The sequence below is a fragment of the Pagrus pagrus genome, assembly GCF_965226575.1.
Source record: "Pagrus pagrus genome assembly, chromosome: 2".
Taxonomy (NCBI): domain Eukaryota; kingdom Metazoa; phylum Chordata; class Actinopteri; order Spariformes; family Sparidae; genus Pagrus; species Pagrus pagrus.
In genome coordinates, this window is record NC_140186.1 from 2,478,286 (window position 1) to 2,496,086 (window position 17,801).

Genomic DNA, 17,801 nt, shown 5'->3' on the forward strand with positions numbered 1-17,801 from the left:
AGATGGCGATCAACTAAAGCATCCAGTTGTTGTCGTCCAGTGGCGTAAAAACAGAGCAGAGAGCAGGGAGGGGATGGTTGCTGGTCGTTGGTGGGGGGGAGGGTGGTGGTGCTGGGAGTGGAGGGCCTGATGGGTGGGGTGGTGCCCGGTGGAGGGCCCTGATGGGCGGGGCCGCCGGCTAAGCAGCTGCTCACATGCCGACACATGCAGCAGCCGAGCAACAGGATTCAGGCCAATGATGGGATTTAGATCCGCCCTATATCATAAAGACAGTGTGTGTGTGTGTGTGTGTGTGTGTGTGTGTGTGTGTGTGTGTGTGTGGATCCAGTTTGTGTGCCAGTAAAGCTCGGGCGACAGAAAAAGGCGGGACTCCTCTTCAGATCAGATCTCCGGCACGTGGAACAAACTTGAGGAAGAACACAACGACTGTAAAATGAGACAGCTGTTATCTGTGTGTGTGTGTGTGTGTGTGTGTGTGTGTGTGTGTGTGTGTGTGTGTGTGTGTTTGCGTGTGTGTGTGTGTGTGTGTGGTGTGTGTGACTACAACGCTTAAGACTTCACTATTTACAGGTGCATGGATACCTGAACCTTCCTGACAAAGTTTCAGTGTTATTTGTTTCACTGACCGATCATTTCAGTTGTTGTATGAAGTGTTGGGTAGTTTAGTAAGAAAACATCACATATTTTATAAACTCTTCACGTGTTTTGTGTGTAAAATAGTACAATAATCGCTCCATTGTTCTTCAAATGTGTCCATTGCTTGAATAAATGTACTTAGTTACACTCCACCACGAGTCTTCTGCTCCAGGTTTAGGTGAACATGAACCTGTGAGGTCTGCACACAAACATCTGCTGGGCTGAGTGTGTGTGTGTGTGTGTGGCTGTGTGTGTGTGTGTGTGTGTGTGTGTGTGTGTGTGTGTGTGTGTGCAGCCTCTTTACATTAATCCTCATTGAAATATTGCATGAGAGAGAAAATACCTGCAAACGCTTTTTTTTGATTACATTTCTATAGGATGGATTAAACACGAGATTTACGTGCACGTTTCCGTCTGTGTGGAAGGTCCGCTACCGTTAGCGACGGGCTGACCTGTTTATAATCACCAGAACTGATTGATTACAATCAGGAGGAACCACTTAACCATCCGTTTGGAAACAGCAGTGAGTGAAAATACTATTTTCTCTCCATCTATCACCGGACCACCTTTCCTTAAAGATCTAATAATCAATAATATTAATAATATCATCAGTTATTGCTCGCTGACATCAGCGTCGGATGTTTTAAGCCTTTTTCAGACGTCTTACAGAAACGTAAGGGACCTGATGAAGTCTGTTAGTGTCGCTGAATTAAGCTGCGGCTCGGTTTTTCAACCCAGATTTACACATCATCAAAATCTTCACTCACTCTGGTTTAAATCCTCGACATGCCTTCAATCAAGGGATTTAAAGAAGCTATCAGGCTCTGATGATGAGGATGAGTGTGACGACTCGGCTGCACGCACACACACACACACACACACACACACACACACACAGCTACACAAAGTAAAAACTGTAGTGTAAGCAGAACTTGTCGGGCAAACGTTAGCACAACTGGCTCCACGGCTAACTGAGCTAATTAGCGAACAATAACCAGTGTTGGGGGTAATTTAGCAATCCGTTAGAGTACTCGGATTACTTTTTTGTTGTAACGAGTAACGAAACTTGTTAGTGCTGCAATTCAAGTAATCTGTTACTTAGTTAGTTTTTCATAAAAGTAATCCGTTATTGAAAAAAATTGCTGTCTTTTCCTTTTGTTACCACAAAAATCTAATAAAGTCTCTGAAACATTTGTAGCTAGCTAATTCAGTGTAGCGAGATGGCAGAGAGGACAGCAAGAAGACAAGATCAACATCACGGTGAAATGTGCCTGGAGGATAAGTGTTTGTCATCTGCGAAGAGTTTGACTTCAAATTTGAAGAAGCGTCTGCAGGCTAAACACTGCGCCACACACCGGTGGCGAGGCCGACTGAGATACGGTCGGTAGAGTCGACACATTCAAATGTTCGTGTACAGTTGGCTTCACGCTGTCTGGACAATGTAACCAACATGTGCAACGAGTCGCAAAAAGGTTTTACTGTGATTTTTGGTAACTCTAAGGTGTTTCTCAATAGATGACACAGTAACGTAATAAGTTGCTTTTTAATCTAAATTTAATGAGTTACTTTTAAAAGTAACGTTACCCAACACCGACAATGAGAGCAGCAGTTGATTACCTCTGAATCCTGGCCATGTTTTGCACACTGCACCTTTCAAGTTACAAAGACAGAAGTACAAGACGTATCATGTGACAATCAAGTGTCATAAATTGGGAAAAATAATTGTCAGTTCTTCCTAAAGGCTCCTCTGTGCTCAGAGCAACCCAATCAGCAGAGTAAATGTTAGCTGAGTGCGTTAAAACCACAGATGAGTTCAAACTTCTTCATGTTGCAGTTTTACATTTGCTAAGGTTGAATTTTTTTTTATCACAGTGCTGTGCTTCTGCTGTGGTTAGGTTTAGAAGTGTTGTTTGCCAAAGAAACGTCTGCAGATGGTCCAACTTCCTGTGAAAACAAAGCTGGAAATCTCAAACTGCCTTGTTGGCTTGTAATCACACCTCCACCATCTCCTCCAGCTCCCGATGTGAAAGTCAGCTAATAAGTGTATAATATGGACGCGATCTGCCACTGATTGGTACACGTGTCGACTTTGGAGGTATCTGTGGTTTGCAGAAACATTAACTGCCGATATTATATCCTGGAGACTGAAACATGTTTAAGTTAGGGTGAAAATTCGACCCGTGAATCCAAGTTTTTCTTTAAAACCTTATTTATCTCTAATTATATGGACACGGCTGCTCTCTGCTTCTGTCAGGACCCAGTTGTCTGTGATTTCAATCAATGAAGGTTTAATCTGAGCTCCCCGACATTCAGCAGATGGAATAACTGTGCAGATGGATTATTGCTGCTGCAGGAACAGTTTTCTGTCTGATTAATGAAAAATAAATGTTCTACTCGATTACACCGAGGTCACAGATAAACTGCCTCCCGTCACTCTGCAGACAGCAGCAGTGATTAGCCTGTCTGGGTTGAGCTGTTTGGTTTCTGACCTCCAATAAACCGAGTCATCAGAACCAGAATCAGAAATACTTTATTGATCCCTGAGAGGGAAACAGGTACGTTACAGTCGCTCCTTCTGAAGAAATATCTCACTGTAGAGAGGTTTAAAGAGATAAAATTAGAGAAGACATCAGAGTAAATAAAGATAGAATATACGAGTAATAAAATATTTTTTAAAATGTGTGACAACTATAATATGTATTTACATTTTGAAACAGGATTGCTGCTGGAAACAATTGTTGTTGTGGGGACGAACAAAATAAACAACTGTGGTACTTTTTATGTTTTGCTTTATTTGATATCGTATAAAAGATATTTATAATTATAGGGTTGTGTCCAGGGAGGTTGTAATTTGTTTTGCATTAATATCTACGCTCTTGTTTCATCAACAGCTGAATAAAACTATTGTTTCCTCAGAAAGCAACATCAAGACACAGTCGTGGAATATATTTAGTCAAGCATTGTATTAATTTCAATTTTCTGCAAATGTGTACATCTACACCACCACAATTCAGCAAATATTGTACTTTTTTACTCCATGATAACTGAAGTTATACCTTTCAGATTCAGAAATAGAGACAAGAAGACACGAGAGTAAATACAAATAAAATACACGAATAGGTAAATATAAAAAACAGATGTATGATGATTGGGTTGTATCCAGGGGAAGATGTCATTATTTTGCAGTATCGACACTCAAGACTGACTTGTTTTATTGTTTCCTTATAAAAGTTTAGCAACATCTGCCGTCATATCGATCTGCAACTAGTTTGTAATGTGTTTATTTCAGTATTCAAGTACTGAACTTAATTAAAAGTTAAGGGGCTTGTAGCAGAGTACTTCAATTTTCTGTTAACTTTTACTTCTGCTACAATTATTACAAGATAGATAATACAACAAAATAATCAACAAATAAATGTCTAATTATTATAGTTAGCTGTATCTAAAGTGATAAAAGTCACCTCACCTTGATCAGCTGTAACGTTGCTGTGATGAACATATGAGTCATTCTGCATCATGAGTATTTTTACTTTAAAGTTTGATGCTTATTGTTTTTGCACCTAAATCTGAGTGAAATTTAAAACGCAGGAGTATTTCTGCATTTTAACTTAAAGATATAATATGTAACATTTCTGCATTAAGATGTTTTAGAACGACTCGAACTTTGTTATATATTTTGTTGAGTTTTGTTCTGACGTTACCAGTGAAATCCACAAGTTGACTCAAGGTAGCGGTGCGTTTTATTGGTCGCCTGTCACTGTAACTTACAGAAGTGTTTAACAATTAAGACAACAACTAGATCTGTTATTAATAAGATCTGTTGTTGTGTTGCAGATTTATAGAAAACTTTTCTTGGGAGCCAAAATGTTGTTCTTAAAGGGCCCATAGTTCAGTATTTTCCATCCATTGTTTTACAGCATTCAGTATTTTATAAGACAATAGTTTTCTTCCAACTCTGCAGCGACAGCTTGTGTTTGAATGGATGCAGGATGCACATGACGAAGGTGCGAGGTGAATTAACAGGCAGCATGAATGAAAAGAGTGACACCGACTCTGAACCACCACATGTATTAAAATAAGCAACATTTTGGTCCTTCGTCAGGTCAAAATGTTTCTTTGACTGGCCGTTTATACGTTTACATATTTGTGTCTGTGGTTCTTTGAAGCGTTTCACCTTCAGGCTTTTTTCGTGAAATCCATTTATTTGTTTGTAATCAGTGCGATTAGCGCGTTGTTCCTCCCAAACCTCCAGTCAATGTCATTGTTCTGTTAATTTAACAAATAGCCTCCAGTGCACCGGCCCTCCTGCTGCAGGGGTCCAGATGTTCATGATGCTGCTGATCAAAGACATGTCTGCATCCAGCTGTGAGGTTCAACATCTGTCTGGAATCGACCCAGCGGGACGCCCGGTGCTCGGGGGGCAGCGGGTGGGATTTGTCCCTGCAGGATTAGTGGCCCCGGCGTGCAGACGGCGGCTGTAATTACTCCTCACGTGGCGAGCAGAGATAGGAGGACCGGGTCCGAGCGCACAGAGGTGGAGAGGAGGATCATGGGTAAAGTGAGACCTGTCATGACAGCACTGATGGTACGCTGAGTAATCCCTCCGCCCTGCATGACATCACATTTCTATTTGATTCTGTGCGACTGAAGACTGAAACTGTGAATCAAAAACAATTAAAGAAATAAAGAAAAAGCTCGATAAATAAACGTAATATCAAAAATAAATGTCAAATGTAACGTAAACATGTAATTATATTTTAATTTGCTTCTTTATTTCTTTACCTTTGTTATAATTAATCAATTAAAGTTTGATTCGATGACACTAAATGATGATTAAAATGACAGGACCCTCAGAATGCATAAAAACTTACAAAGAAAATACAGAAATAAATAATTTTGCAGAAATAGAAAAAATACAGAATGACAGTACATAGATAAATATGAAAAAATAATAAACTAATACATAAAATGGAAAATTGAATAGAAAAGGAAATAAATATAAAAGGGAATTTATAAAACTGTTATAAATACTGGAGCAAATTAAAACAGAAATATCAATTTAAGTCACATTTTCTAAATGAATGAACGCCTCTTTTTATTTATTTTTACACTATATGTTTAATTTTAAGTAACTTTCTGAGGTAAAACTCTCGGAGCAGAGTTTAGTGAAAACTCCAGAGAATAAAAACAGATTTTTGTCGACCAGAACTTTTCTGTCCTTTTCTATTTAATCACTTGAAGCCTGTCAGATTCATCCTGTGACCTTTGGACGGGCCCGATCTCTGGGTTGGGTACCACATCATCTGATCCGGAGCCGTTTACCGCCGGGAGGAGAGCTCAGAGATTACTTTTATAACTTTTGGGATTAAAAAGTGGATTTATCTTCACTCCTGTTTCTCAGCCCGACTGCAGCAGTGATCCCGAGGTGACCTCCACTGTCGGTGGTTCTGTTCTGTACTGTCGACTGCTGACTGGAGCTGGAGGGGAAATGGACTTTACTTCATGAACGTAACGTTACAGAGAGGAGAGAGAACCAGAACCAGAACCAGAACCAGAGCCTCTGCTGAGTGCTGACTTCACTCAGAGTTGACCTGGATTCAAACACACAGACACACTCACCCTCGGTGTGTGTCGCCTCTTGTCTTACAGCTAATGTAAAGTACTCTGGCTGTTACAGGAGTAATGCGAATAAACACAAATATATTTATACTTGTACATACAGTAAAGGTCCTGAGTACTATGCTGAGCTCAGAACGAGTCCAAATCTGACTTTTCTTTCTGTTGGGAGCTGAGGACCACATGGAGAGATCAGGGCTGTTCTGATGATGATCCCGGGGTGGATATTGTTCGTGCGAGTGGTCGTCGCTGCTCTCTGACTCAGTAAAAGACTGCAGCTGTAATCCCATAAGAGGCTTTGCTTTTCACTCTGCTGAAGTTGGATGCTGTTGGCACGCCGGCACGATAAACACGCTTTGTCACAGCAGCTCAGGATGAAACGACAGCAACTGGACAACAGAGACACAGCACATGCAGCCAGACGGTCCCGTTAAATACACCGGAGTCAGCACACTTTATAATCAGGGCACATTTTCCCAAATTACACAAACTGTTTTTATGTTTTGTTGCTTCTTCTTAGAGTCTGTCAGCCTGGTGATGGAACCGAAATGAGCATTTTGCTTCAATTCATATTTGAACCAGAACAAATCAGAAGTGTGAGTGACAATTCAAATGTAGTTGTCAAAACGTACCCAAAAATATTTGAGTAAAAGTAAATATTATAGATATTATAAATATAGATATTGCATTAAAATATTAATTTAGTAAAAGTACTTGAGTAGAAATCTCAAAGTATTCTATTTTAAATGTACTTGAGTATCAAAAGTACAAGTAAAAGTAAGTTATATACACATATTTACTGTATTCTGTCTGGTGATGGATTATTGACCAAGAAAATTATCATGTCTGATATTAATCGTTCTTCTGATTATCAAATCTGACGGCTGATAGATTAATTTAAAAAATGTGCTACTTCGTCTTGATGCAGCATGTAATCTGCAAAGTAACTAGTTACTTTAGTTATCACAGACATGCAGAAAATAGAAATACTGAAGTACAAAAACCTCAGAAATCTACTCATGTAGTTGTATTACTGTCACTAATAACTGTCTGTAGGTTCACTTTAATATTGTATCTGTTTGATTAAATCATGTTTGATGTTTGTTTTTCACCACAAGTGATTTAAGACGAGATACAAAGACGACACGAAAAGTTTAAATATAAACAGGATTCATAAAATGTGAAACAGATTAAAGATAAACGTGTTTTATTTGTTACAGATGTCAAAATAAAGAAAGTGTCCTGTCCGGATGTGGACTGTAGGTGGCGACAAACACCAGCGTCCATTTTGAGCTGCTTCACCTGCGCAGAGGTGGGTTAACGACACCGGAAATTGAAGAATTTCGGCTTCACAATAAAAGCTTCTGGACACCTGTGAGAATATACACTAATTGAATTGATTGCATTTAATCAGTTGACCTTTTAGAGAGGAGCCAACAAAAGAACTTACGTTGGGATGAAATACAAGTTTTCTTCAATTCAGGAAAATACAAAAGTCAAAAGTGAATAAAATCAGTCAGAGATGTTCACAAGAGGCAAGTCAGAGCGAGAGGCAGACGAAGCCCCACGATCCTCTTCTTCTTTTTACACTTCATTTACAAACACAAGGTCTCAAGTTCATCTTCATGACAGAACACGCAGGGAACACCTCATTCTCGTTGCAACACACTATGTTTTGTACAGGTGTTAAAACCACAACACACGCACAGTGAGTGAAATACGTTGACCCGCAGCAGTTTCAGTTCAGCTCGCTCATCGAGTGAGAAGCTGCCTCACATCCTTCTTTTGAGAAGATGTAGTCAGAAGGTCGCGTCCTTATTCTGACCTCATTCATCTTATCAAAGGTTCAGATTCATGTAAACATGACATGTAAATATACGTATAACCTACTTTTACTTGGACTTTTGATACTTGATCTCAGACACTTTAAGACTTTTACACGAGTAGATTTAGATTTTTATGAACTCAGGTCTCAGGTGTTCAAATGAAGCTTCAGTCTTGGTGAAATATTACATGTATTTATTGTTTTTCTTGAGTCTTTTCTGAGTGTATTTGTATTCATGTATTTCTCAACATGTTCCTCCTGTGATGAATCTGGTTCATTGATCCACGTCTCATGTCTCATGTCTCGTGTTTTTCCCCTCTGAAAAATCCAGAACCTTTATTCTGAAAAGAAAAGTAAGTGAGCGGTCTCTCGCCATTGACGTCATCAAGGTGTTTTCCAGGTTAAGTCTAGTGATTGGTCTCTCTCTCTCTCTCACACACACACACACACACACACACACTGTAGGATGTGAATCATCTCCCACAGACGTGATTTCTGTGGAAGTGTCTCAGGAGCTGCAGCCTCTGGAGGAGCAGAGCTGAGTGACTCCACATTGTCTGATGAAGGCTCGTTGGGCTCTCACTCGGTTTATCTGGTAGTTGTTCGGGTGTTGGACGGTTCGAGGGCCGGAACCATGCTGCTGGACGGTGCGTTCAGGGCCCTTCTTCTTCTTCTTCTTCTCGGGATAAGTGGAGCCTCTGCTGTGATTGGTGAGTCGGCTCAGGTATTTAACACAGTAAGCTGCATATTGATGATCTACAGACTGAATTATTAAAGATGTGTAACTGGAACAGGAGCATTAGAAGCAGGTTATAATGTAAAAGATTGTTGTCGTCATCTTAAAGAAGCTGCTGACATGTTGTTTGTGAAGAAAGGCAGAGGTGGATGATAATAACACTTGTTGCTCTCCCCTGACAACCGCTGTGTTACCTGACCCAGGTGATTTACTGTGATCAGATAAGATGTGACTCTGGCCTCTCGTTAACTTGTGACGATTGAGGGATAGTTGTCGATCTTAATCTTCTGTTACACTAAATATAATACACATTATTTTGGGTTTGCCCCCAGGGGACTTTATTTTGGAAAACATTGTAGAGCTGCTCCTGTTTATCAGCAGCTCACAGAACTGAACCAGAACCGCAGTTGTCAATATGAGCAGATTTATTGCGACGTTCATCTTGTTTACGAGCTTCTCTGAGCCCAGTTCACTGAGGCTTTAACGCAAAACTACATGAGGTTTTACTTTAATTAAATTTAATCAAACTGACACTTTACTGACCTGAAACATCTTTAAACTGACAAACATCATGTGTGTGATTCATGACACAACTCAAACAGGATAAAAAAAAAGTTTGACAAAGTTTTTCTGAAATGTCACGTGAGGGAAACCGGAAGGGGCGTGGCTTCTGCTCTTCTTACCACCAGGCTAACTGTTGCTAACTGTTGCTAACTGTTGCTAAGGACGTCACGTTAAAACCTGGACACCGTGTTGGAGACGGAGCCGCGTTCATTCCTTTGAAAAGCTGCTCAGTTGCGCATGAAGCCAAAATGGCGGGTATGTTGTGCGGCCCACAGAGCGTGCGCACAGTGCACTAGAGACTTCCGCCCACCGAGCCGGCTAACTTCCGGTTTAGACTTTCCAAATATTATCGGACTGAATGGCTAAAATTCTGACAGTAAGCGGGTCGTGTCTCGGGGGTCGTGACGCTTCTTTCACAATGTTGGCTCATGGGGAAACGTCTTTTTGGGCGGCAGTGCATCATGGGACGTTGTAATTACACAGCTTGACCACTACGGAAGCCTGGCGCTCTTCCTGGGGACTTCACTGTAGCTTGGCTAGTTAGCTCCAGGTAGCCGTGCGGCTAGCAAATCCAGACCGGGGAGCTTGGAGCACCAGGGGAGTGTTGCACGGGTCGGGGCTAGCTCGTTAGCACGCTAACTTCAGTAGATATCTCTGCAACACAATACAAAGATGTCAAAACATCTATTTCTTCACTATGTGTCGACAATTTCTGTGAATATTTCAGTATTTTCAACTCAAAGTCTTACATACTGCACCTTTAAAGCTCCTGGCTGCAAAGGTAAAAGTGTTAGCGCACAGCCTGTTGCGTCTCAGCTTGACCGTATCGAGGGTTTAAATATCGTCTTTTCAATACAACTTAAAAAGTGGCCCCGACTTTCCATCAGCATGGTGGAGGAGATAATTACTGACTTTTTATTTTTGGGTGACGTTTTCCTTTAAGGTTTGAAAGAAACAAGCCACCTAAAGAACAAGTTTCTTGACATTTGACTGATAATGTGATACAAACATGATACAAATATTTGTGTTAAACGTTCATCTGTCAGTCACGACTGGTTGTTTGGAGCATGCAGTGGATTTATCACCGTTTTATGATCAGCTCACTAATCAACCAGACGTACTGTGTGTTTAGATCATGTGATCCCTCAGAGAGCAGTCGGTTCCTCTTACATTCATAATTTCTAAATGATGTGGAGAGTTACTGGATGTCCTGCCTCTTTCTGGGCAGATGCGAGTGCAACGTGGTTTCTGAGGAGATGTGACTACATGTTGGAAAAGTCTAAATATGGCAACACTTCCTGTACCAGCGCTCGTCTCCTGGCCGAGAGCCGCCGTCTCACTTCTTGTTTCCCAGAGTAGAGAGTAGTTTTTCTTCCCTGAGCACTTCCAGCCGGCCGTGTTGCACCATGACTCACACGTTTCCAGATAATTTCATAATGGAGAGTTTCCCAACTTCCACCTGAAACACTGTGACGTCGCTGCTCCTCCACATGGCAAAGCAAAGGTTGAGGTGTGTGTGTGTGTGTGTGTGTGTGTGTGTGTGTGTGTGTGTGTGTGTGTGTGTAGAGGATGTGGTCTCAATTGGCCTGTTTTGTTTCTGATCAAACTGATCATTTAATCCAGATAAGAACATGTGACAAGTGAATCATAACTGCTCACACAGAGAGACGGCTCTCCTTTAAGAGTTTGTGTTGCTGGAAGTATGAAGTATTTCATTATGTTCAGTAAAAATACCAGCTGATGAGCGTCAGGTTGACTGAAAGCCCAAGAAACAAACAAATCATGGAAATAACGCTGTTTGACTCCTGTAGTTTGGTTTAGTCCAGAAACAAACTTGGAGTCGTAGAGTTTTAGTTTTGTATCATATGAAAGCTGTTTGCTTTCGGCCCATGACCCACCATTACATTTCAGTTGATCTAACTCCGTAAACCACCTCGTTACTGGATTCCCTGTTGTCAACAGTTCACCTGAGCCCGGTGCAGTTAGCCACTGTTAGCGGTTACTGCCGCAACAAGTCAAGTCACCTGTTCATCAGGAAACTCCACAAAATATGATCAGTTTCACTGAACTCAGTGAATAAAGTCATACATGTGTGTTTTGGTGCAGTAACCAGTGAAATAATTCACTTCAGCTGCGTCTCTCTGACGTGAAATCTGAGTTGAAGTTGACGATTGATTGATCGGTGGATGGCGTGATGTTATTGGTGGAATCGGTTCAAGCTTACAAAGGCACATGTGATGTTTTGTCTGACAGGAAGAAGACGCGACTTGAATTGATTTTTCCTCAAAAATTGACAAACTGTTAAACATGACTGGATGTGCTGTAAAACCTGAGTCAGTGATTTCACTGATGAGTTTTTCCCTTCGACTTGATTTCTCGACTGGACGTCAGTGGGTGTAGACTTTGACCAATCATTACAGAGCACTAAACAGGCCATGAAGTCATTGCAGTCAACACCTGATACAGAGATCAGACACACACACACACACACACACACACACACACACACACACACACACACACACACACACACACACACACAGTTGTCAGGAACTAAATCTAATCAACTAAACAGCTCTGCATGAATCTGTTTGTGACGGTTATAAAGTTTTAGAGACGTGCGATTCAGCATGAGCCTCTCAGAGGCTGGCGGATGTTTCTATTATTTTGTCCACCCCATACGTATCAATGAGGATAGCTAAAAAACTGCTGTGGTTCATTTCTCTCGTTTCTATTAATTTCTTTAGCGTCCGTATTAAAGTGCAAAAATCACCCCAGAATATTTACTTGTGTACGTTTAACACTGAACCAAATGTCTGTTCTGGTTTGTGATGAACTGTCGTGCGGTTGTTTGTATATTTATGGGTCTTTCTTCTTGTCTTGCTCGTAGTTCGGCCTCCAACAAACCTGAACGTGAGCTGCAAAAATCTGAACGTCACAGCCAGCTGGGAGTACAGCAAACAGCAGCCGCCAACCACCTTCAGGGTCGACATCGGATGTGCTGCTACGTAAGAACCAACAACAATTGATCCCAGTAACACTACCCAGTAAAATTAGCAGCTTCTCTGCATGTATAAAGTGTGTGGATGTTTCTGTGTCTGTGTTGTTTTATGCTGCTGATCATGTGGTAACATGAGATTGATCTGCTGTTTTGTCGCTCATATTTAAGGACTTATGTGAGAAACACCACAGACCATCAGTACGATCTGACCAGCTACATCTGGGCGTCTGAAGCGAGCTACATGGACAACTTTTGTGTCACGGTAACAGCTGTACAGGGAAGCAGCCAGTCTGAACCAGTACAATCTAAAACGTTCAGCTTTAACACTGAGAAGCCGACTGATATAACATGTAAGTAATATACATGTAAAAAGTGTTGATGTTTGGGTTGTATATAGAAATAACCTCAAGTTTCTCTTGTAAAGAACATAAAACTTACATTTCTCCTCGCAGGTGCGTTAGATTTCCCTCCTGTGAATCTGAAAATGAGGGATTCAGAAGCCACAGTGAGTTTCGAAAATCCGCTCCACTTCTACAGACAACTGGAGGTCGCCAGGTCGTCTGCTGGTTTTAACTTCAAGGCCTCCATAAATGCGTCAAACACCTCATCACAGGTTGGTTAATGATGTCACTGAGGAGATGACGTGTGCCTGTAGACCGAAGTGAATCAAAACAATACGTTTGGAAAGTTGTAACTACAGGTCTTACTGGGACAGTCATCAACCACTGTTGACTGTTTAATGATGCTGAACATAGATCAGATATGTCTTGATATGATTGCTTGCTAGAAAAAAGCAATGTTGTCAGTACTTGTGTGTGTTCTGACTTTCAGAAAGATTTTGAGAAAGTTTGCACGGTGACGGAGCATATCTGCAAACTCGATATCTCATTTCCTGACGGTGTGGAGAAGTGTGTCACGCTGGACGGACTGCTGTTTGATTCGATTGAAGTCGGCCAAATTTCATTCAGAAAGGCAGAGCGCGTCTGTGTCGACGCTGGTGAGTTTCCAGAGACTCGTGTGTTTGTACATCTTTGTTTTACCATGTGTGTTTGACGTGAACACGAGGGGAACACTTGAGTTATCAAGTATGAAAAATACCAGAATGAACAACACGACGAACAAAGAGCTGAAGATTCATTTTCTGCTCCATACTCAAAAAAAAAGATCCTTAGAAATGTGTGCGAGGACGAGACGTTATGCCAAATAATCTGAAGTGAACACAACAGAACAAGACTGAATCTTATCTTAAAACTAAACCCACAAAAAAAAGACTGAACTGACTCAAGAAACAAACGAGTAAAGAGCGGGAACCAACTAATAACTTGGTGTTCATAGTTTTACAGGACAGACGGGAGGAAAAAACTTAATTTGAAGAGTAACTAGTAACTAAAGTTGTCAGATAAATGTAGTGGAGTAAAAAGTAGTGGCCCAAGCTGCTTCCACTCCTCAACCAGGAGTCAGTCTCCTCACCTGTGCACAGGTGATCTGAATCCCCTGTAATTAGCCCCAACAAAGAAAAATAGCAAGTCAAACAAGGACTGCTGCAGTGTGAAGGTGCATACAACAGGAATAATCAAGTATAAAGGTTGACTCCAGTTGAAGTTGCACTCTAGCACAGTACCTGAGTAGACGTCAACAGGAAGTTGTTTGGCATTCAGAGAGCTCAGTGGGAAAATCAGGGCGTGGAGGGAAATAACTCAGTGAATGAATAACCAGCGTAGCTGCTGAAAGCTCCACTGTGTTCATCAGCTCGTCTCTAATTGTGTGTCTCATCAAAGCGTCCTGGAAAGGATCGGCCGTTCACGAGCGATGACGGGGCGAGGTTCACGTCTTTGTGATTGTAGAAAGGATTTTACTACACGGGCTCAGGAACGCTTCGTTAACCTGTTGTCAGTAAACACAGCTCATATGTGAACGATTACTTTCTGTCCTGACTTAGAAAGTATTGGAGTCACTTCTCCTGAATTTAAATATTCACAACATTAACGAGGTAATAATACAAACTCAGAAATATGTATTGTAAAAATATGTGAATAAACAAGCTGCTCTCAGAGGAAAATAAGGTCCCAGAACACTGTTTGAAGCTTGAAAGGTGGCAGGGTCCGCCACATATAAACAAGGTAAAACTGTGTTGTCCTGTAAGGTCAGTGTGCGTATTCAGTTTATTCAGTCATGGACACAAAGAGGGTTTGATTATTTAGTTTGTTTGGGCAGAAAAAGGAAAGTAAAGATCTTCATCTTCTGATTAAAAATGTCTTCCCCAAAACTACAGACTGCTCCTTTAATATCTCCCATCAGTTTCTTTTTGGTCTACAGGAACCATAAATGGACTCAACTGTACACGTGATCACCGGACTTGAAAGACTGTGACGGTCGTCTTTAAAACAATGAAACTAAAACCTTTTGTCTTGATTGCAGAGGACTATCTGTTCGTGTCGCTGGCTGTGGTGGGGTCCCTCTTCACCCTCGTCATCGTCTCGATAATAATTTGCATCTGTAAAACGGAGGCCTGGACGATGGAGACCGTGAAGAACGAGTGTCTGCCCGACCCCCTGGTACTATTCCCATAATTAATTATATATGTTATAATCTCCTAGTAATAATAATAATCTCCTTCTGCATCCCTGCACCTGGTGAAAATCATGTTTTTGTTATTTTTGTATTGCTTCGACTCCACATTCAAACACATTACTGATGATTATTGATCAAAAACCTCATTGCGTTCAGTCATCCTACAATTTTTTATTTGCACAAACACAAGATCAGATCAAATCAGATGATTAAGAAATAGCAGATGTGTCAAGACGAGCCTTCCCCTCCAGATATCTACGAAAAACACTAAATCAGTCGACAGTGATCCAACATAAATATAGAAATACATCAAAAAATGGATACGAGGAAAAAATATATATACCGTAATAACTTCTCCGCACGATACAGCTTTAAAATATTGCAGTATTATTTTCAGGCTGTCACTCAGCCCGAGCTGCTCTGTTTAAAACCTCCCGTCTGTCTTCTGGTCACAGATCATCGAACACCAGGAACGAGACCTGAGGTACGCCAGAGTGTCCGTCACCGACGTGGTTGCTGTCACACTGACTGGAAACCGCTTGATGGAGGAGGGCGAATTTACCGAGAACCCCCAGGGCCGAGGCTTCTGCTCTGACGCGGAAGGAGGATTTTCAGCGAGCAGCAACCAGCAGCTCGAGGCCGCGAGGCTGATGTTGGAGGGATACCGGACAGACGACGACTCTGCAGGCAGCTCGGTGAGAACAGAGTGCGTTTCGTTGCGGTCGGACGAGGCGCAAGAGGAGGAGGAGGAGGAGAGGGAGTTGGTGCAAATCTATGACCGGCCACAACATCTGCAAGTGGACGACATGCAAGTGGACATGGGTGATGGAGAGATGGTCACAGCGTACCTCGGGAGGTAGAACGTCAGTCTGAGGGCTTCGTTTGGGATTAAAGATCAGTTAACGATGCTTCGACTACACCTCGTGACGGATCGTGCACAATAAAATGCAAGTAAACCAACACACTCCTGCTCAAGAGACTCGGAAGAGAAGTGCACTGATGTTTACCCACAACACCTTGCAAAGAGCGCAAGAAGACATGTTGATTGACGCCAGTGGGCAGTTTTTGGAGGTAAAGACAAATCGGAGAGTGAGAGGCGGGAAAAAGCCAAAGAACTGTGACAGAAAGAGGATTTAAGACGTCGGCGTGCATCGTCTGCACTGAACGACGTGTGAATGTCCAATAATATGAAATCTCAGCCACGTTTACTCTCGTATTTAACATTTCTTAGAGGAGACGACGTAGGAAACGCTGCCGTGTGGACTCTGTGATCTTGAAGTCAGCGTCAGCTGTTTTCTGTCTGGTTACAGATGTTCCCAGCTGGATCTCTGACCTTACTTCATCTTATTGTTTATGTTTCACAACCACTTGATGATTATCGGATGAGTCGATGAGCTGCTGTTTGTACGTATGTACTGTTTATAGGCGTATAGATATCTTGTGCGGAAAAGACCGCGCTCCACACATTTTACCGCCTGGTAATAATACGACTCTGTCAGGTATCACATTGTTTTCAGGCATGTTAATATAATACAAGGGGAAAAAACAATGGAAATATATATTTTTTAATGATTATTTGTTTTTTCTGTAATTTAACGAACTAAGAACGGCAGCTTCAAACACAACAGGGAGAGTTTTATCTTAAGGAAGTGACAACAAACCACGAACTGTAGAAGCACTCTGTGTTTTGGGCCACGTCTGTTTTGTATGTGAAGGAAAGTCCACCGTGCCATGTTTTAATCTTAATCTTTATTATTCTTTAAAGGGACAGTTCACAGGGGAAAAAAGGGCATTTTCTCACTTGCATCAAGTGGCATCATGTCCTGTAGATGGTTTGTAGATTTTGGTTGTGCCATAAGGAACTTTTAACTCGTTATGAATCCGTCTCTATGTAACACCGACGCCTCGATATGACCTGCATAAAGAAACGAGATCATCTGTGAGAAGATCTGCTGTTTCTAAACAGCCGTGCCTGTTATCAAGTTGTCGGATTAGTCACAACATTTTATTATTATGAGTTTTGAGGATAATTTACGTTTCTTGCAGCTGCTTTATAAAAATCCACAGAACAGTCTCCAGTTTTCAGAAGGGACGACGTCTTTGGCAGGAAGTCGTTGCAGTGAGGACTGGTGGTCTGTGGACTGTCCGAGCCAACAGAGGAAACATATGCAAAAAGATGCAGCCCAACCTTTAAATGTAAATGTCTCTTTCTGCTGCAGAGCTGATATCTTCAAACTTGGACTAATGAAGTAAACACAATCATGTGAACTGATCCTGTAGACTTGTCCTGGTTGCGCTGACATCCTTCAGGGTTTTATTTTTACTGAGCAGCTCGTACAATCTGGACTTTCCACCTGACAGCAGATAATTACAGGCGTCATAAAACTTTCAATCGTTAGACTTTTGATCGTGCCACGCCTCGTCAGTGCCACCACACAACTGCTGTTGTCACTCAGGGACGTGCTGCTGAGCGACCTGCTGAACCGGCTCCGCAGGCGACGCGTGGGAGTGTTTTTTCTTTTGTGCGTGTCGAGAATATGTGGTTTGTTTACATTACTTCAGGTTTCACGTGTTTTTAATGCTCTAAGTTTGTTTGACCTCTTGTCGTGGCACGTCTGATACTTTTATGTGTCTGCTAATACGACTGCAATAAAAACTGATCTAAGCCAAACTGAGTGATGTGATGTCACATTTCTGAACCACACTGACAACACACACAGTCAGAATGTTCTTCTGATGTACGAGATGTGAACTATCCAACAGAAATACAGCTGCTGCTTGTTTGCATGAGACGAGCAGATGTTGCTCTGCCAAAAGTTTCCGGGAGTCAGTCTGATGCTCAGATAAAAACC

General features: G+C 41.6%; 1 protein-coding gene across 1 annotated transcript; it reads left to right on the forward strand.

Annotated features, from left to right (window-relative positions):
- The first annotated feature begins 8,560 nt into the window (after positions 1 to 8,560).
- On the forward strand, positions 8,561 to 17,767 carry LOC311252505 (uncharacterized protein). The gene is made up of 7 exons (XM_084345702.1): positions 8,561 to 8,787; positions 12,268 to 12,385; positions 12,547 to 12,728; positions 12,831 to 12,991; positions 13,210 to 13,375; positions 14,797 to 14,933; positions 15,405 to 17,767. The coding sequence occupies exons 1-7, from the start codon at positions 8,712 to 8,714 to the stop codon at positions 15,807 to 15,809; spliced, it is 1,245 nt and encodes a 414-aa protein (XP_084201828.1). The 5' UTR covers positions 8,561 to 8,711; the 3' UTR covers positions 15,810 to 17,767.
- The last annotated feature ends 34 nt before the right edge of the window (positions 17,768 to 17,801 follow it).

Coding starts and splice junctions, on each gene's coding strand:
- LOC311252505 (XM_084345702.1), top strand. CDS start 8,712: ATGCTGCTGGACGGTGCGTTCAGGGCCCTTCTTCTTCTTCTTCTTCTC. Junction 12,992..13,209: donor CGTCAAACACCTCATCACAG/GTTGGTTAATGA, acceptor TCTGACTTTCAG/AAAGATTTTGAGAAAGTTTG. Junction 13,376..14,796: donor GCGCGTCTGTGTCGACGCTG/GTGAGTTTCCAG, acceptor TCTTGATTGCAG/AGGACTATCTGTTCGTGTCG.